Consider the following 22,103-nt stretch of genomic DNA (forward strand, 5'->3'; position numbering starts at 1 on the left):
TGACTGGTTCCCCTCAGTGAAGCCTACATATAATTATGATGAAGGAAACAATAAAAGTGTAATAGGGCTCATTATGTTTAATTACAATGCAGGGTTATATGAGATTAGTTTTACACCCCCCCCCTCAATCTTCCAGTTAATATCAAGCTGTTATCTCTATTGAACAAATGGTTCTCCCCACTTCCACTTCTGGCATTTGAAGTATTAGACATGGAAAGCAAGAGTTGGGGGTTGAGGACCACCATCCAGTGTTCAGCCAGCAGATTTTTTTTTTAATTTTTGTTGCTCCTAACATCTTTCTATGGTGTCCACCAAGTTACATGCAGAGTCTGCTATGGCGGTCCCTATGTGATTCAGCACTTCAACTCACCAGCCATGCTTGGCTAAAAAGCAGTGTTGTACTTGATACGCTCATACCCCTGTGTCTTGTCAGATGGAATGTAGGCTTTGTAGGCTTACATTTTGACACATAAATATCAGTCCTCTAAAGCAGTGGAAACCAAATTCCTCTCTATGGAATGGGCGAGCATAAAGAGCCACTCACACCAACCCCATCTAGGCTGGATCCTCCAGCGTCCATATCACTAATCAAAACTGGATCACTTAGACTGTAGGCTGGCCTCTATCTGTCTGTAATATGGGGCTGACTGAATAATCTGAGATACTAACTAATGCAGAGATGGATACTGGGTATAATAGGGCCCCACATGTAAAGGGGACCTCACATTTGCCAGAACAGTACCTAAAAAAAATCTTCAGTTTGTAGATGAAAATAAATAAATAAAAATTAAAAAAACAAGTATTGTGCTACATGAAAATAAATAAATAAAAATTAAAAAAAAAAAACAAGTATTGTGCTACAATCAAAAACTGAGCTCTTCAAGCTAAGACCACAAATGCAATACTGGTGTTTATTAAAATATCAGCACATCATTAACAAAGCTAGTATTTAAAAAAACGCTGTTTCTATACTCCATGCTTCTCAATTGTCCAGAAGTTTGCAGAGATTTTTACCTCATACTTTTGGTTTGCTCCTCATAAAATTTGTTTTTTTCTGAAAAATTATCGAGGATTAAAGCCACTAAATAATGACAGATATCTTAGTTTTAGACATTATATTCTTCATAGAAAAACACATTTTACATCAGCATGCATTTTATCAACTTTCTAAGTTTATATGAGCAATATTTGAGACATTCAAGATCTATCCCTTATTTTATATCTTTGTCCCTACATTACTTTTGACTTTATCTAGACTTCTTTCACTAAAGTTAAGAGGTATGCTACACTCTTGCAGCATAGACCCCTGCCAATCATATCCCCTGAAAGCCCCTTGATTGCCAAAGTAAAATTAAAAAATGCAGTCTATCAAATTTACAGTTTCATATTTCATATTGTTCAGAAAATGCATATAGATGTAAAACCTGTCATTCTACTAACCTGTTAAGTGAAGTACAGTAAATATTCCTGATTTTGGACATTTGTTCCTCCATTATTTTTACTTTGCCCAAAATCCTTGAGTAAAGAAGTTGAGTGGTATGCGACCCCTAAACAGATGTATAGCTAAGGTACGGCAATAGGGACAGCTGCCCTGGGTGAAAGGTATTAAAGGGCACAATAGCATCACTCTGTTGGTAGTGCAGTATAGCATTTATTCCATTACTAAGGTATTAAAGGGCATGGTAACATCACTCTGTTGGTAGTGCAGTATAGCATTTATTCCTGTACTAAGGTATTAAAGGGCACGGTAACATCACTCTGTTGGTAGTGCAGTATAGCATTTATTCCATTACTAAGGTATTAAAGGGCATGGTAACATCACTCTGTTGGTAGTGCAGTATAGCATTTATTCCTGTACTAAGGTATTAAAGGGCACGGTAACATCACTCTGTTGGTAGTGCAGTATAGCATTTATTCCTGTACTAAGTTATTAAAGGGCACAGTAACATCACTCTGTTGGTAGTGCAGTATAGCATTTATTCCTGTACTAAGGTATTAAAGGGCATGGTAACATCACTCTGTTGGTAGTGCATGGTAACATCACTCTGTTGGTAGTGCAGTATAGCATTTATTCCTGTACTAAGGTATTAAAGGGCACGGTAACATCACTCTGTTGGTAGTGCAGTATAGCATTTATTCCTGTACTAAGGTATTAAAGGGCACGGTAACATCATTCTGTTGGTAGTGCAGTATAGCATTTATTCCTGTACTAAGGTACTAAAGGGCATGGTAACATCACTTTGTTGGTAGTGCAGTATAGCATTTATTCCTGTACTAAGTTATTAAAAGGCACGGTAACATCACTCTGTTGGTAGTGCAGTATAGCATTTATTCCTGTACTAAGGTATTAAAGGGCATGGTAACATCACTCTGTTGGTAGTGCAGTATAGCATTTATTCCTGTACTAAGGTATTAAAGGGCATGGTAACATCACTCTGCTGGTAGTGCAGTATAGCGTTTATTCCTGTACTAAGGTATTAAAGGGCATGGTAACATCACTCGGTTGGTAGTGCAGTACAGCATTTATTCATGTACTAAGATATTAAAGGGCATGATAACATCACTCTGCTGGTAGTGCAGTACAGCATTTATTCTTGTACTAAGGTATTAAAGGGCATGATAACATCACTCTGTTGTGCAGTATAGCATTTATTCCTGTACTACCACTCTCCTCAGCTTGGAGTTTTGCAGTGATTTTATTCTGGTACTTAATCTTAGAGTTGAGGTGCACCATATCATGTGGCAGGACAAACTGTGCCTCATGGTTGTTAAGGTAGGGCCTGAACTAATGTTAGCTATTCCTTTTAGCTACATCACTAATAACTGTAAATTAGACATAGGCATAATAAATAACATGATAGGGAAACCAAAACAATAATAGCGTCTCTGTTGTGTACTTTACTGGTTTAGAAGCACACAAAATAATGTTAAAACTTATGGACAAAATTAAATTCCTAGAACAAACTGCATTTAACAATTTACCAGCAGCATTAATGCAGCCTAAATGATTGGGTTAGAATTTTAGACATTGTAGAACTACTTACAGTTACATTTCTTCTGAACAAATCGAAGTTTGCAAGCTGTCCTGTAGGTTGAGAGGCGAATGCGATCCAAATCCTGAGCTCCTAGTTGGAGAGAGAGTGAGAGAGAGAGAGCGAGAGAAAGAGAAATATATGTAAATAAAGAAAACGAGATACATAAAAGTTTTAATTATTACAATCCCATTAGCAAACTGTATCAAATATTAGCACTCAGTATCAGCAAAGTCATGATAGTACAAGAGATCTATGTCACTATAACTTAATTACAGCCCTGAAAGGGAGGTCAGAGGAAATCGAGGCACCAAGACAAAACTCAGACAGACAAAGGGAGGATGGATATTCTCTGCACAGGAGGTAGCCCTGTGAACAATCAAGCAACATAAAAATAAGTAAGGCTCCTCATAAACTTATAATACTTGCATATCAATGTGTATTACTGGAAAACATAACTCATAGGAACAATATCGGAGTCAGTGCACCGTAGTTACATGAAACACTCTCATTTCCTATACAAGGAGTACAATTCACTCTCTACAGGTGAAAAATATTTAAAATTTATTAGTGTATCATATTTTATTCTTGGCTAAATTAATCAAAATGCCACATGGGCTGTGAACCTGAAAAGGCCATTGCCTTTCCACCCACACAGATTCAGTCTCACACAGTGAATAAATAGAGTGTTCCACTACCAGTAGGAAAAAACAAATATATCGCACGACATAGCTAAAATTTCCATCTTCATTGGCAAAGAGGAATAAAGCCTTCAATACAGCCTAGGCAACCTGCGTTTGCCTAGTAGGTCAGACACCTTTTTGAGCTGCAATGAGAGAAGAGAGGAAAAGAATAGGCTTAAACCTACTTAGCTCTCATCAGGAGGAGGGTCATGTGCTCCCGGGCACACACTTCATGGTAGAATCCCTAGCGGAGACCAAGGATGACATAGAAGTGCTTTTTTATAAAATGAGGGGTAGGACCAACTGATTACATCAAGCAGACTTGTGGCATGCACTGCAAAGGCCGACTGCACATCACCCACTTGAACACTAATGAGAATGTGTAGGGAGTCAGGGCTTAAAGAAGAAACATTAGTATGATGCTACCATTCCCAGTACATCTGTCTCTCACCCCCAAAGAATGTATGAACCACATAGCTCTCACATAGGGACAAACAGACCGGTCAACACAGTGGCCATGGGGTTATGCTTGATGGTCAGAGGAGGACCGGAGGCAAAAAAATAAATTAAAAAAAGACATAGAGCCCTTTATTCTAGAAACATAAAGGTTACACCACATTAACAGCCTCTTAAAGTACAGCTTAACTCTGTAAATAAATATGTAACAATGAGTTTGAAAACCAAAGATTTGAATTATCTTCATCAGTATGTTTAATTACATGCTGTAAGTCACAATTAAGCAGTGTATACTGTTATTTATGTTTCTCTCTAAACAAATGGTTCTATAATATCAAAGCTCACTGAACTGTTTCAGATATACATTCCTTTCATAGAAAAAGCCACCATTAACTTCATAATATGCATCTTAAAGGTCACTAAGAACCACAGGATGAAATACTTCCTAGACGTTAAAACATGAACAGCAGCAAATCCATTCATGTTGTGCTTAAGCAGCTCAAATTCTGAGCAATACAGTTTAGTGTTTCCTCTCTCTTCTTGCCTTTTCATTACATTGTGGATATTTACTGCCTGCTGCATACCTCTCATGATGACCTTAAAATAGGTATCCGCTTACAGGATACTCATTTCATTTCAGGATGGCTAGCAGAACTCATACTTTCTTCTCACTGTCATGCACCACTTCTCTTTCTTTTGATTCAGAATGTGCTTTTATAATTTTAATTTCATTAACATTAATAGAAAAAGACGATGATGCTATTTTGACAAAATAATTCACATACAAACTCAATTATCAGAGGCAGCTTCTCATCTTTCTGTGTATTTACCCACCAGAGCAACACACCATTTGTGGCAACTCTGAAACTCAGTATTCTGATTTTAAATAGTTTAATTCCATTTCACCATATTTATGTGAGTAGAAGCTGGCAATCACTTAAAACAGCATCACACTGCTAAGAGGTCATCGAACATTTGGTCTTGTTTCAGGGCACAGACAGTACCTGATATGAATGAGTCTCCCCTTTCATATTTACATAATGAAATGTTGTGTAGGAAACTTTCACATTCATCACATTTCAGAAATGAACACTAGCATATTTATTGTTAAACAGCAGAATCCGTCTCAGACTGCAGAGGTTCAGTAATCAAGGTAGGTCAGTCTTTACGAGATGCTTCACAGTGCTGGGACGTCTGGCTTCCACTGAACACAATGATAATAAATACAGTCACCTACATGGTGCGTTACAGAAGTTGCTTTGGTTTGGGCCAGGTATATACCACCTGGGGATGTGCAGTATTTCTCTGTTCAGTTTAATGAAGATGTTTGGCATGCAGCCCAATGACATTTAGAGGGCAGGCACTGAACACAGCTGATTATGAAAATCGCATTCACTTCTGGTGTCATTTACCCATTCAATCATCCAGGCTTACAAGTCAAAACTGACTCTTACAGTGAACTTGTAAACACCTGCCGCTATCCACAAAGTTTATTTGGCAAGTTGGAAATGGAGGTAGATACCCAGACCTTGCTTCCATATCAATTATATGCACCACATACACACCTAGGAATAATTTAGATTTGCCAATATGCCTACAATATGTCTTCGAGGTGTAGGAGGAAACCAGAGTACCTGGACACATGACAACCCACAAAGGCCCTTCCTTATATGGCTAAGCAAACTCTATCAATCAAGCATATGAACACAACCCTAGAGAAAAAGAGTGGAGTACACTGTCTTCCAAAGAAGGCAGTGCATAAATCAGTATAGCAGGAGGGCAGTCATATCTTTACACATTCCAGGACATTGCAGAATGTCACTAATTTTGCACTGTCCTCTAAAAAAAATGTATTTTCTGGTAACTGACTGAGGACTAAAGCCAACCAATAAAGCCAGACATTAGTTCCGTACTTTTTATTGTTTAGAAAATGTATGTAGAATGCAAAACCTGTTCTATTAACATCGTAACTGAATTAGAGTAATATTTAAATAATGTCCCTCATTCTGTCCCTTCATCCCCCTTCCAAGTTCCACCTAATGTCCACAAACTGCAATTCTTCCTTTGTCTGTGGGATAGTGTTAAATAATTTAAGCATACTTTCTGCCTAACAACAAACTACAACAATCCATAGTATATTTGTGCTTTAGCTCGTTGTTTACATAAAATTAATCATCCCAGTGATGTACGATCCTAATTAACTGTGTGCAAATCAGGTAAATCTGCTCTGTGAAATTACCTAAATGGGAGCCCCTAGGAGTCTGCTGAAAGTCAAGTCATATGTCAAGAATATCTCCTCCAAAACTGTGCATCAATACAGTTTGTTTGTTTCTTTCGGCTTTTCCCAATTAGGAGTTGCCACAGCGGAACTCCGGTCCGCTAATGATTGGCAGTAGATTTTGACGTGCTGGCTTGCCGGGCCTAACGCACAACCTTCAACGAAGGAACGCCCATTCACGCATGTTGCCACACAGAAGAGGCACTAAAGTACAGTTTTGTACCTACCATAAATGTAGATGTTCGAGTGTACACCCTGCTGCAGTCATCACACTTGGGCTATCCTGTCATCAGGCAGTCCCGCAGTCGGCCGGAATTCCAAAGTCTTGGTCCGGCGTCGGTTGCTGTTGCTTCTTCCCTGACGTCAGTGCGCCAGGGGTATATATAATGCATCCGACACCATTTTCTTCAGTTTTTCTTGCCCCAGATGTCAGGTGCCCCCAAAAAGGTGGTCAGTAATTAGTACCAATTTATTAAGTTTTAGCACAAACACAAAATCTCTCTAGCTATAAGCAAATACATCAGGAAGGTTTTGTAGGGATTTAGCCATTTAGATCAGAGGGGATGGAGGGGGGGTAACCTGGACTGCAGCAGGGTGTACACTCGAACATCTACATTTATGGTAGGTACAAAACTGTACTATGTTCATCGTGTTACCCTGCTGCAGTCATCACACTTGGGTAGAATCCCAAAGCTAAGGATGGGTGGAGGATTCATAGAGGGTTAGAGGAGGCTAGAAGGCCCTGCAGAACTGCAGTGGCGAAGCCAGCTCTAGTCTTAGAGTAAAGTGGTAAGTGGTAGTGTTTGGTAAAGGTGTGTACTGAACTCCAAGTTGCAGCTTCCAAAATATCCTTGGTTGGAACCCCCCTGAGGAAGGCTGTAGATGTAGCTATTGCCCTGGTAGAGTGGGGCCTAATGGTAGCAATAACTGGTTTTCCATAATGGGTATAGCAAAAACAAATGCAATGTCCTATCCATTTGGAAATGGTTTGTTTTGATATAGCCTTCCCTTGTGAAGCTGTAGCATAGGATACAAAGAGCTGGTCAGATTTTCTGAAAACCTTAGTTTTATCCAAGTAGTAACGAAGTTGCCTGTGAATGTCCAAGGAATGCAGGAGTCTTTCTCCTTTGTTCTGTGGATTTGGGAAGAAGGTGGGTAAGTGGATGGTTTGATTTAAAGCCACACTGGAAACCACCTTAGGCATGAAGGAAGGATTAGTTCATAGAGAAACTCTGTCTTGATGGAAAATGAGGAAAGGTTCCACTGCCATTAGTGCCTGCAGCTCTGAGACTCTTCTAGCTGAAGTTATTGCTAGCAGCAGGGCAGTCTTCCATGATAGAAACTGTAGATCTGCAGAGAAGGCTGGTTCAAAGGGAGGTAGCGTAAGTTTTTCCAGAACAAAATTGAGGTCCCATGTTGGTGTAGGTGCTCTCTTGGGGGTCTAATGTTTTTTGCCCCTCTGAGGAACTGCCTTAGAAGTGGATGTGAAAATAAGGGTGGATCCATGTTGTAGTGGGCTGAAATAGCTGATGCATGGATTTTAATTGAAGAAAAAGACAGTCCTTTGTGCAACATCTCAGTTAAATACTGTAGAATCTGAGGCATGTGAGGCTGAAGTGTGTTTTGGCCTTTAGCTTGGTTCCAGGCGCAAAATCTTTTCCATTTGTCCGAGTAGGCCTTCCTGGTGCTGGGCTTCCTAGCTTCCAGAAGAACATCCATAACTGCTTGGGAAAGAAGAGCTGGCTGGATGCTTAGTTGATTTGCCGTGCAGCCAGATTTAAGGTTTTGAGCTGGCTGTGTAGAATCTGATTGTTTTGCTGTGTGAGCAAATGAGCAATTTGTGGCAAAATCCAAGGTGGGCCCTGGGCCATATTCCTTAATAGTGGGTACCAGTGCTGGCGTGACCAGTCTGGGGCTATGAGTATCAGTCGTGGTCTCTCCTTTCTGATTTTCAGAAGTACCTTTGTGAGGAGAGGCAATGGAGGGAAGGCGTATACTGTCAGGTTTTTCCAACTGAATGAGAGTGCTTCCACTTTCCAAGCTTGATGGTGAAGTGTCCTTGTACAAAATTTTGTTAGCTGATAGTTTTGGGGCTGGCAAACAGGTCTATGTCTGGAAGGCCCCATTTTTGAGTTATCATTGCAAATACTTGTGGATCCAGTTTCCACTTGTGGGGATCCATGATGTTTCTGCTGAGGTCATCTGCCAATGTGTTCTTTTTTCCTGGCAGGAATTGAGCTTGTAACTGAACTTGGTAAGCCAGTGCTGTGTTCCACAAGGTCATTGCTTGCCTGCATAGAGGGTAGGAGTGTGTACCCCCTTGTTTGTTTATGTACCACATTACTGTGTGTTGTCCGTCCTTATATGTAATAGGTTCTTGAAGGCTGTCATAGCATTCTGTACAGCTAGCATCTCTTTTTGATTGATGTGCAGATTTCTTTGATCTGCAGTCCATATGCCTTGAACGCACTGTCCTGCCATGTGTGCCCCCCAGGCGTAGTCCGATGCATCTGTTGTTATAGTTTGCCTGGCTGGGGGCAAGGTGAAAGGCTGACCCTTGTTGAGGTGACATGCCTGTGACCACCATAGAAACTCCTGTTGTAGGCAAGGAATGAGAGATATCATTGTGTCCAAGCTGTGGCTGTGTTGAGACCATACACTTTTTAGGTACCACTGTAATTTCATCATATGCAGCTTTGCAAATGGTATTAGTAGTATGCAAGATGCCATGAAGCCCAAGGCCTGCAGAATTTTTCTTGCAGGGAGTAGGGTCTTTGTTGCCATTGTTTTGAAATATTGAGTCAGTTGTAGTTGTTTGTCTGGCATCAGATAAGCCTTCTGGGCCATTGTATTCAAGCTGGCACCCAGGAATGTCATATTTTGTGAGGGTACTAGATTTGATTTCTTTTCGTTTACTGTGTATCCCAGGCAACTTAGAAGATGTTTTACAAAAGCCAGATGTTGTAAGAGGATGTTCTTGCTTTCTGCTTGGAAGAGGCAGTCGTCCAGGTATGGGTATATTTGAATTCCTCTTTGTCTGCAGTAAGCAATTACTGGTGCCAGGCATTTTGTGAAGACCCTGGGCGCAGTAGATAAGCCAAAGGGCAGTGCAGAGAATTGATAATGGGTTGAACCTGCAATGAAATGGAGGTATCTTCTGCAACTTTGTCAGATAGGGACATGCAGGTATGCCTCCTTGAGGTCCAACGTTACTAGCCATGCTTTCTTGCCCAACATGGGAAGAAGCTGCTGTAGTGTTAGCATCTTGAATTTGGGTACTTGTAAGAAGGTGTTTAAAATGGAAAGGTCCAGAATTGGTCTTCAGGCATTGTCCTTTCTGGGGACTAGAAAGAGTCTTGAGTAAAATCCTTGGCCTTGCTCTCGTGTAGGTACCAGTTGAATGGCTCTCATATCCATGAGAGCTGTAATTTGTTTTTGTGCCTCTGCCCATTGATTTTGTGGCAGGTTTGGCATTCCTCTTTTCATTGGCAAGGTGTGGAAATGGAACCTGTATCCTCGTGAAATTATGTCTAGGACCCATTTGTCCTTTGTGACAATGTGCCAGTTGTCTGAAAAAAGTGCAAGTTTTCCTCTCAAGGGAGCTGCCAAGAGAGTGTTGCTTGGCCAGATGAGGTGCAAGTCATTGAGTTTGCCTTCTGGTAGATTGGGCCTGTCTTCTCCTCCCTTCTGTGTTGCAGTGCCCCATTGTCGAGGTTTGTATTGGGCTTGTGGTTGTCCTCTGTCTCTTGGACATCTGTATTTACCCCTCTGTGGTCTGTCAGTAGCTGGAAAGGACCAATTTTTAGTTGGCCAATTTTTGCTGAAGCGAGGGGGCTGTACCTGTAGAAAATCTTTGACTGTCTGCATAGATTTTGCCTTATCCTCCATTTTCTTTAAGACTTCTTCTGCCTTAAGTCCAAATAGAACATCCTGCTGTAAGGGAGCATCTAGAAGCTTTGCTTTAACATGATCAGGCAGAGTTTGTTCCTTTAACCAAGCATGTTTACGTATAACAGACCCAGTGACAGCTGCTCTGCAGGAAGCCCTCCAAAGAATCAAAACCACATTGTAAAGTATGTTTGCCCACCTATTCAGCTGCATGCAACAGATCCTGCATTTCTTTCAATTCAAACTGTTGAGGGAGTGTGCTCATTTTTTGTTTTAGCTGAGACATAAGAAATTGCTGATATTTTAGCATGTGAAATTGGCAATTTAGTGCTCTCATAGCTAGAGTGGCTGAGGTGTATACCTTTTTCCCCCACCTGTCTAGTGCTCTGGAGTCCCTTTCAGAGGGTACAGGATTTTTTTGCCATAGAAGCCTTAGCCCCTTTGGGACCCTGGGAGATAGTCTCTGGATCAGCAACAGGGCTTTTATAAAGGAATTTGTGGGAATCAGGCACTCTATAGTATTTGTCTGGTTTGGCTGGAGCAGGAGGCAGAGAATGTGGGTTCAAACTAGATTCTAAGTAAACATCATCCACAATGTCTAAAACTGGGGGGATAGCAAGTGGTCTGTGCTGAGGGAGTAAAAGAAACTCTCTGAGCCTTTTCTTTGAGTCAGAGTAGTCCTGACCTTCCCAGTGAAAATGTTCCCTCATAGTGTGTAAAGTTTCCCCAAAGGAGTAGTCTTCAGGAGGAGAAGCTGAGGGAATAGAATCCTCAGCATCAGAATCTTCATAAGGGGAGAAGGAGTAATCTTGGTCCTCAGAGGAGCCTGAGGAAATAGACACTTGATCAGAGGAGGCATAATCTTCCTCTTGTCTAGGCCTTTTGTCGGGTGGGGGTTGGGAACCCCTGATTAAAGAGATCAAATCTTCAGCCATTTTAAGCATCTGTTTTTAGGCATGGGGCCTTGAACTGGAGACTGAAGTGCAGTCTTTTTAGGTTTAATAGGTCTTAAGCTTAGGATACGCTTGTATGGTGAGCGTCGTCGGTCTGAAGACGCCTTCAGAAACCGAAGGTGTTTCTGCAGCACCGACATCTCTTTCTGCAGAGTTGTCGGAAGGGGCTGAACAAAATGGCTGCATCGGCCTAGCGCTCTCTGGCAAAGGCTCCGAAGCGGTCTCGGGTTCCAAATCTGCAGTAGTCAGGGGCTGCGTCGGAACCGTGAACCGGAGACCGGTCCAGCCAAGGCCTCGGAGTCTGGCTTGGGCCTAGGCTGCCTGTCCTTATTCTTGCGTTTTTTGTGCACGCCGGTAGTCGGTTGCTCCGGCATTGTGTAGTTAAATTTTCTACCGAAGTAGTGTCGTGCGAAATCAAAGCGTCTTTTTATAGTACGCTTATTAAACCTAGCACAAAAATGACAACCAGTGATGTCGTGGTCTGGGCCTAGGCAAGGTATGCAGTAAGAGTGAAAATCCTTATGAGGTATTTGCTTCCCACAAGAAATACAATTGTTAACTTTTTATGACATCGGTCTGAGGCAAGAAAAGTTTCCCCAATGGGGTACTTAGCTTTATTGAAGACTTCGGATCTGAAATTCGACTTTGAAAATCTCAGGAGTCGGCCGACCGGCACTTGCGAACTGCTTCTGCTTCGGGCACCGCGCGGCAAGAAAGACTAAAGAAAATGGCATTGGATGCATTATATATACCCCTGGCGCACTGACGTCAGGGAAGAAGCGACAGCAACCGACGCTGGACCAAGACTTTGGAATTCTGGCCGACTGCGGGACCGCCTGACGACAGGATAACCATAATAAGTGTGATGACTGAAGCAGGGTAACACAATGAACATCTGAGAATCGAACGGGCAACGTCTAACTGTGAGGCGACAACGCTACCGCAGCACCACCATCGCAGTAAGTAATAAAGAACTACATTCAATACTTTCTACTGTTCAGGACTTGGTGACAGAAAAGAATCAGCTCTATTATAGTCTGCTTGTGGATGTTATTCAATGTAGCAGTAGGACCTGACAACATGCTACTATACTAACACAATGTTTTCCCTAACAAACCTTATTTACATAGTCTCTAGGCCTTCCTATGTATATAGCTTATTTTAAATTCTTCTCTATAGAGTTTCGCTTACACTCAAAGCCATAGAACTTATACAAACATCTTTCATATCACTTGCACACTGCATACTTTAAATTAACAAAGCTGTTGCAGATCTAAACTTCCAAGGCCACATTTTGTACAATTCCTAAAGAATACTGTAACATTCCAGACTTTCTTGTCAGAGTGCCACACACTGCTCGCATACAACCAATTATCTTGCCAGTGCTATACTACTTCATCTGACTGAGCATGGAATGGTGGATCCACGTTGCCCTAGTATAACTACTGATGGGATCATGGCAGTTGGGCAGTATTGTTTACACATGTTTTCTACTTGTGTTTTGTGGCATATTAAAACATATCCTTGAATGTCCTGTGGGAGGTACAGTAACAGCATGGGGTTCTAGGGTTACTACTGCATGCTATTCAGCCCATAGATGCTGGAAGCTGTTGAAGACTGGGTGGAGGGTGAGAGGGGCACTATGCTTCTGCCTGCCCCCCCTTCCCCAACAGTTTCATCGAACAACATTGAGTTAAAGGGGCACCACCCCTCTTGGCAAAGTAAACCCATACTGTTTCTGTGACAGTAAAAGCAACTTGCCCAACAAAAAGTAAATAAACTGGCGTGCAGTTTCAAATTTAACGGTTGCCTCCTTTGGAAAACCCTAAAACCTGACAAAAGCCCCACCCTTTACTTCACCTCTTTCAAGAAGTAAATGTAAGTAGTTTTCCATTCAGGATTAATTGTTAGCAACAGATAAATACAAAACATTCTATAAATATTAAAATGTATAATTTTGGTGCAACAACTGGTAATATCTGTTGAAATTATTACACTAGATAATCATGGGGTTCTACAAATCATACTAAGGAAATTTGGACAAGAAAAAAGAATGTGTGTGTATAAACTGTTTCCTGCAATATGTATTTAATTTTCTTGAATTCATGCTTTATTCCCATCCATAATATTACAAGGGTAACAAAATATTTAATTTTACCACAGAAAACAAATTTAAATGAGAAGATAGCCATCCTTTCTGACTCACTGACAAAAAATAAAATAAAGAAATACTACGACTTTTGTTGAACATTTCTAAGCTATATCAAAGTGGCTTCTTTTGATTAGTCTAACCACCTACTACTGGTTCCATTTCACATTACCCATGATGCCATTTGAAACAAGCAAAAGATTGTTCAGACAAAATTAAACTTAAATGTAAAATAGAAAATGCAAGTGAAAAACTAAACATTTGAGGCAATGCAATTCAGAAATAGGTGAGCTCTCAGAACTATTCAAAACAGTCATGGAGTACTCTCACCAAAAGTAAATTTCCTGATCGAGACCCTAATTTCTAGATTTCCTGAGAAACACCCTAATTCCCTATCAAAAAGGATTCCATGAAAGATAACCCTGGTTTCAATGTGTGTGTGCTTAACTACTGATGACTTTTCTCATACAACCTCAGCACTTGCAAGTGCCAATCCATTACAGGACAGGAACAAACCAAATAACAGACAAAAATCACAACAGAGAACCTCAAAAAGGAGAGCCCTGCAAATAACTACCTAAACAATCACAATGGCAGAAGCACTGATAGAAAAAAAAAAAAACTAAAGTATGAAAAAGAAAAGAGTAAGCATATATACACCCCCTAAAAACTAAGAAAGCACCATCTATTCAAGTTCCTTTTTAAACAAAGAAAATGGCATTAAACATTCTATGCAACTGGCTATCGGCAAAACCAAATAACAAGGTAGCCAGAATATTTATCACAGCTTGAGCCCACAGACAAAAAACTAATCAGTGCTACCCCCACAAGCATCATGGCCACAGCCTTTAGCCCTTCCATGATATTTTGTTGGAGGTAGTGAACTTCCTGGTGCTCACTGTGTCGCACATAATAAATAAACATCTCAGGTAGTTACAGCCCTTGATTCTGTACTCACTGAGCACTAACAGCTGCCAGCCAAATATGTTTCCCCAGTAACTTTGTACTTGCCAGCACACTCACGAGGGAACCTTCTGAATCTGGAGAAAGCTCCGATTATGCGCATACCCTGTACAGAATCACACACACTTACCAGCGGTAGTGTAACCTCCGTGCAGGCTTTGGTTTAAATCCATGTTAGCATACATTGGGTCGTCCTTAAAGAAAAACTCAACTGTGGACTTCTGGTAAAAGTGGGAGGGGGCACCCCTTCCCCCTCGCTCTATGGTTTTGGCACCTATGATTCAGCCTTGTATTTGAAGAGAGAAAGTTATGTTGACAATCTCAGTTTTTAGTCATTTAAAGTGTTCACTGCACTCCAAGAAGAATGTTACTTGTCTGTGTTTATCTTTAACATTAACACTGGCAGGATATCAAGGCACAACAGCAGTCTAGAAAATATCTTGTTCAGAAATGTGAGGGATACCTCTTGGTTACTTTCATAGGTCATCCTCTTAGCCCCAAATGACTGTGATCTACAGTGTGCCCTGGAGTGGTTCACTGGTGAGTCAAAAGTAGATAGGATGAAAATCAACACTTCAAATGAGAGTTCATGGTTCTCTCCTACAAAAAATTGTATTACTTTCTGCAAGTGAGGGGAGAAGTACAGAGGGGGTGGGGCTTGTTTATTTATAAATGTACATAGAGGGACTGGGAGATTGGCCAGTAGATGGGTACAAAAATAACAGTGCTACAGGTGTTGTGCCAGACTGATGGTGAAGACAGATGAGAGTCATGTGATCAATCATTCAGCTTGATGGTCAATCGATGTTTCCGTCATCAACTGTGGTCATGTGTTTTGGGTAGCAAATCAAAAGCTAATGCTGCAGACAGAAGCAACAAAAATAAGATTCCTTTGGAGGGTAACTGGGATCAATTTTCATGACAGAATGGGGGGCTGTCCCCTCCTTTGCAATGTGGGCTGAGTACCGAGTAAGGATTCCCTTACTATCTATTCTAAACATACAAAAGATATTTCTCATAGTACTGTCATGATGTTTGAAGGAGACACCCAATGTGTGCTCTCAAAGTGCATCATGCAGACATTTAAAACCCCAAACCAAGCCACCTCATAATATACAATGAAGTAAGGTATACAGGTTAAGCCTTTATAAGCTTAACATGTGTACTCTTATACTGACCACATACATCTTGTGCACTTTTACTTAAAGGAAGTTTTCTAGACCCCTAATATCAACCATATGAGCAAAATCTCCTTCTACCTTCCAAGTTATGTTTTATTATACCTTTGAATAAAAATAACAACTCAATAAAAAACAAACAACGTAGACCACCAGGCTAAATAAAATAAGATGAAAACTTTTATTAAAACAAAGTTAGCACTTTTGGGAAAACCCTTGTTCAGACATAAAAGCATTACACCAAACCAGTTTAAATACATGCACCTAGCCTATCAGCATTCTGAGACAATTAAGGCAAATTAAGTATTAGGTCTACGCCTACACAGAACAGGTTTTAAAGGTACCAGTCCATTCAATCCCGGGTAGCTATCTGCACCCATCTCCACAATCCACCTAACTTCACTAAATTCAGTATAACTTTTGATATCTTCCCCTCTTGGGTTAGATTTAATCACTTGCACTACCATAAAAGAAAAATAATGTCGCTCAGATTCATTTATGTGTTGAAATAATGCACTATGTGCTCACGTTATCTGACAAGTGTTTAAAAATCCTTAGCTTGGGGAAGAACAGTAGAGGATCTGGATAGAAATGTACATGAGTTGCGTCAGACGACTACATTTTTAAGGTTCACATATACATGGGCACAGACTTCGATAGAATGTTTGGATGTTACGGTAAATAAGATGCCTGATACTAGGCCAACCACGTCATTGTATAAAAAGAAGTGCTCTAGGAATACGTTGCTCCACCATAACAGCATGCACCCTGGGAAGGTGTTTGGTAATGTTGTTAAGGGCCAGCGTATGAGGGTGTCCCGGTTACATAATACAGATGCTGGATATGAAGGGGACGGGATGTACTCAGACAGGACCTTCGCTGAGAGGGGATAAGGAGGTTGAATCCATATTGACAGAGGTCGATGACTTGAGAATGAGATGGGTGAGACCACGGTGGATGGTAGGGTATCTGAGACCATGGATAGGAATAGAGACTATGATGATGTGGTGAAGGTGCGTATGAGGTATACTAGTAATGTTGACAGGATAAGGAGGGTGTTTCAGAAGAACTGGTCGATTTTATTAACAGATGATAGTATAAGTGAGGTGGTGGGTGAATTTCCCAAGTTTGGATACAGAAACTGTAGTTCACTGAAGATTATATGTTATGCTGAAAGAGTGACTGATGAGGGCCATGGTAGGCTCTGTACATCTCCCTGTGGTTCATGCAATGTATGTAAATAGGTGGATTCTAGTGACAGTTTTGTCCACCCTGACACCGGAAGGGTTTTTAAGTTGAAAGTGAGGACTAATTCTGGTACCAAGCATCTGGTATACCTTGCGCACTGTGCATGTTGTGGGAAGTTTTATGTGGGGAAGATGAATCGTATGTTAAGGGATCGCATTAGAGAGTATCAGTATGGTATAAGTGTGCATAATACCTCTAATGCCTTAGCTAAGTATGTAACAGAGAGTCGAACGATACATACGTTTAAGTTTATGGTTTTGGAGGTTAAAGATATGGGTTTGAGGATGGGTGATATAGTAAATGCCACTGAAGAAGCCGAACTAAGGTGGATATTGAGATTAGGAGCAGATAGGGGCTCTGGACTTAATAGTAAAGTATCCATTAAGCCCATATTGAATAAGAGACGTCTTCCTAGGTAATGTTTTTAAGGTTTATATAATAGTTATGTAGGAAATGTATATGTATGTATATGTTGTTTGTTTTTATGATTTTATCTGTGTGTTGCTTTAAATATTGAAGTGTCCATAGTGACTTCATCATGTTTTAGTGGTCTTGTGGTTGAGAAGTAAGTTGTGTTATGTGATTGGTAAGTTTGTAATGTTTTTTTGGGGGTGGATTTTATATATATATATATATATATATATATATTCTGAGGAAGCCATATATTGTTTGTGGTGAAAGCGCTTACCATTTTGCATGCTGTGATTAAACCGACACATTTTATACCTGAACTGTGCATTTACTTATTTGGAGAAAGACGTTGTGCGTTCGTTTGGAGAGAAGTATTGGGGTATATGTATGCTGTGCTGCTGACCATTGACTTGTTATTCTTTCTGTACGTATTTCTGCAATTTGGCCTTAACGGTCGGTTTGCTTGTTGGGAGACTTTATTCGTGTTTTGCGCTCTATTTATTTTACTTTGTTATTCAGGGAAGAACACAGAACCAGATGGACCATTTACATGTTCAGCCTGGGGTTACAAGTTGACAAACTAACCACAAACATTAAATATTAAGAGAGAATTGCTAATTGGAAATAAGACAACAATAAATACTAGTTTAATATCAAGCCGATTTTTGTTTTAACATTTTGTGACAAACAAGATTAGTGTGTACTTATTTTATATGCAGCACAGTGTTGTCAACATTTGGACACAAAGGGAGGCCAATATTGTGCTCTTGATTACAAGTACACAGGATAAATAGACCAAGGATAATGGATTACATAACAAGATTTCATTAGAGGTGTTTGTGTTTTGATGAATTAAATAGGTACAGCTTACGCTGTAGTCCGAAATGTTGGCAGGAGTTGATGGATGTAATGTTGGGGGATGGGATTCACAGATCTTGGTAGCAAAAGCAGAGAAGGGAGGATCTGTTTAGTGGTATACAAAAGGTGTTTGTAGGGATCTATGGCAACTGATCAGATACTGAATAGTTTAAACCCTTTGCATTAAACATTTAAAATGCCAAAAATAACAGACTGAAAACACCTTTCTCTTGTGGCCATTAATGCAACCACTAACTCCAGACAATTTGTTGGAATACTTGTAGTATTACAGGAAGGGTTTTTCTCAAGTAAGGTGTTGGTTTGGAGTTAGGATTAGCCCCCCACTCCAGCTTACTAATGTGTGATAAACCCTATCCTGCCTCTGCCCCTTTACCCAGCCCAACATCTAACCCAAGAAAAAATGTTCCCATAACAGTAACACCACACTAGACAACTTATAGACAAAGAAAACACATAAGGTAAAACACACACACACACACACACACACACACACACACACACACACACACACACACACACACACATGCACACATACATGCACACACACATACACACACATACATACACACACACACACACACACACACACACACACACACACACACACACACACACACACACACACACACACACACACACACAATGTAAAACACATCTATCACCTAACTTAACCCCTACTCTAACCCTAACACTTAAAACACTCACACAGATATCACTATTAACTATACCTTTACCTAACCTTTATCCTAACTGACACACAATTGCTCACACACACACACACACACACACACACACACACACACACACACACACACACACACACACACACACACACACACACACACACACACATACTCCCACCCCCCCCAATCTGAAGCCCACATTTACCTCCAGAATACCATTCATTCCATGAAATGTGCATTCAACCTTCTCAGCACACCTAGCAAAGTTTTGACTAAACAAGCCTTTAATCAAATGCCAGTGAGACATTTGTAACATGCAGGTAGATGAAAGAAAGACCTAAGGTTGTATGCAAAGGTCTATTTTGTAAGTTTGCTGTTGAAGAAGGGAAAGGTTTCTTGGTTCAGTAATTTAAAGATTACAGAGGCTATGAGTAGTATTGATCAGTGCTGAATAAGAAACAATTTAGTTTTTGCAAGGGTGGTGAAATATCTCCTAGAAATGAAGTACCAGTATAGCAGCAACTATTAAGATACAGTGACAAGCTGCTCCCAAAACATTAGTGAGACCAATTCACCAACTCAGCACTTCAATTCAGAAGATTAAGGTTAAGAGTTGGTAATATTTCTTCCTGTAGTCCTCTGTTTGATTCCCAAAATTTCTACATGCAAATTATGTGACTTTGAGCAAGTCTCTGATCCAGGTGGTGCTTCTTGGCCATCTTTGAACGGGTTCATGTGTGCAGTGGGCAAAATAAATACATACATAAATAAACAATCAACATCTACTACAAACATCTCTCAGTCTAGGCACTTGTGTTCAGTTGGCAAAATAAATAAATTATCACTACTACATCCATAAATCTTAGACAAGTATCTCTGCAAAACAGTGAATCTTTTGATGAATCTTCTCTTTGAAGTTCTTCCACAAAATGTAAACTTTTCTGGATTTACCATACAGTTTTTAATTTGTGCCTCATCAGGGCCCTGGAAACAAATTTTTCTTGACTGTATAGGGACAAAGTAATTGTGAATTCAAACTGAGAAAGGCTGCAGACTTCTTTGGTCTTCCCAAATAATCTGGGTTATTTAATTTACCTCTGAGGGCTCCTATTTTGCAGCCACTGTACATATTTATATAGGTGCTATTGACAGCAGTAAGGAAGAGCATTAGCATGAAATGGAAAGTAACAACTTCGTATTGCACAAAATTGTTACACGTCTTTCAAGAAATAAATCAAAAACTGTAAAAATGTTATTTACAGATTACAGCTATAAAACCGCAGCTGACATTGATCAAACTGAAATTCTTCTGAACACTTAAACAACTACCATCAGTCTATATCATTGAGTTATTGTAGTATATAATCATACCCACACTAATTTCATCAAAAACCTTAACTAATTTTAGTTGTACATGTTAAATATCACGTGCTTTGCATACGTATTTAAAAAATACATTACTTTTTTTCTTGCATTCTATACCAATAAAAAACATTTGTCATATAAAATAATTTTCTTGCTAATAAAAAATGTAGAGAAGCTATTTAGAAACAAAAACATTTGATCACAGTACAAAGGAAACAAACAGCTAAATGTAATTTCAGCAATGGAACAGATGAGAATCCCTTGAGACTCTACTCCCGAAAAACAATCTATTGAAAATAATCCCTTGAAAACACTGTTTTCAGTGCTTTTTGCAGGAGAGCAAGCCCCCCGTGCTACCCACTCCCCTAATATAATCAACTCCACAGTTGAAATAAAAGTAGGAATGGGGCAAACACCCAGAAATGGCACCTAGTGCCTGTATGATCCCTGACAAAAATTTTCACTGTAAATGACAACATTTTTGGTAAATTGAGTCTTGCAGAGTTCAGGTATAGAGAATCTGATTTGTTGGAGAAGTAGTGTAGTCAGTATGCAAAGAGGTCAAATTTTACACACATCTAATATATACAACACATTTAAACACCATCATAAGCATTTATATACCAGCGCAAGTTTAAAGTAAGCTAAACAAAGATTTTGCAGCACAGAAGGCAAGGCCTGATAAAAGAAAAATGTCAGGGAAAAGTGTTCATGTGACCCTATAACAAAAAAAGTTTCTCAGAGATGGCAGATCCATGAATACACAGTAAGAAACAACAATCTCAAAACCAGAATGACAGAAAGGAAATGGATACTTCCAAATATGATTCAGCCATGAAGAACAGGAAGGATTCCACAGATGTGAGGCAAACAAGACTTTATTTTTATTTATTTTACTTATTTATTTTGCTTTTGTTTACTGGGTTTGTCTGACTGGGCTTAATCAGAAACTCCCTTTCAGTGAAATACATGCATTTGTTAATTAGATTACACTCATATGAATGTAGAGGCAACTATTATAATATAAAAGATACTTATATACCTTGGCATATGTTGAACATTGGAGCATTTGAAGAGCCGTATTAGTGGGTTTATCAGATATGTAATAGATCATGTGATTACTGCATAGAAAGTGAAACAAATGGAGGTGATGTAAGGAACTAGGTAGGGCAGAAATCGTAATACTGTAGTTAGGTGGGGCATAAAGCAGGTTCAGAGACAATAATACATATCACTATCACATGGTTTACATTGCAAGGCTAGAGGTGGGGGTTTAGCAGAGTCCCAAAATAAATTCAGGTATTGGTGAAGGCTGCTTCCAGGATATAGCATTCTGAAAGAAGATAAATTATTTGACCATTATGTCAAGCTGAAGATAACAGTGGCAATTATCCTGGAGATGTACAGGAACAGATCCATTGATCTGATAGGTGAAGTTTTAACTGTGTTTTAAATAAGTGTGCATTCTGAATGGATTTCAGTGGTAGTGGTATGTGGTTCCATAGTTTAGCTACACTATTTAAATACAGAGAGTCACCTGCAGTATTGCATGCTTTGGTTATAGTGATTAGTGATTTTTCTCTATACTTAAAATTGTATTAGGGAAGTAGTGTTTCATTAAGTTGCTAAGGGATGGGAAATTTTCTGGATTATAGAGAAGTCTGTGCTGTAGTTAGCTGAGAAATAGACAAGTCATATGGTAGCTCTAACCATTTTAATTCTCCTGGGGATAAGCAGTGGAGTGTTCTATGCAAAATTGGCTACTTTATTATAGCATTGCTCAAGTTTGGACAGTTGTGAAACTTGATGTTTAGTGAAGATTAGGACAGCACACAGGAGAGATGGCAGTAAAGACAATAGAGGTTATATACGTCTTCTGGCTATCACAGTGAGGTAACTTTTTACTCTTTATAATGTAACTACTGTTTGATGAGTCG

The 22,103-nt window shown here is 39.8% G+C and overlaps 1 protein-coding gene across 16 annotated transcripts in view; it reads right to left on the minus strand.

Annotated features, from left to right (window-relative positions):
- The window catches only part of DTNA (dystrobrevin alpha), a 1,617,970-nt gene that overhangs the window by 966,680 nt on the left and 629,187 nt on the right, over positions 1–22,103 (minus strand). For all 16 annotated transcript variants that reach the window (XM_044066623.1, XM_044066631.1, XM_044066627.1 and 13 more), the window contains one exon: positions 3,045–3,125. In XM_044066623.1, the coding sequence (XP_043922558.1) occupies positions 3,045–3,125 (81 nt within the window). The remainder of the gene's footprint in view (positions 1–3,044; positions 3,126–22,103) is intronic.

Source organism: Protopterus annectens, chromosome 3.part1, assembly GCF_019279795.1.
Source record: "Protopterus annectens isolate FY-2018-M chromosome 3.part1, PAN1.0, whole genome shotgun sequence".
NCBI lineage: Eukaryota > Metazoa > Chordata > Ceratodontiformes > Protopteridae > Protopterus > Protopterus annectens.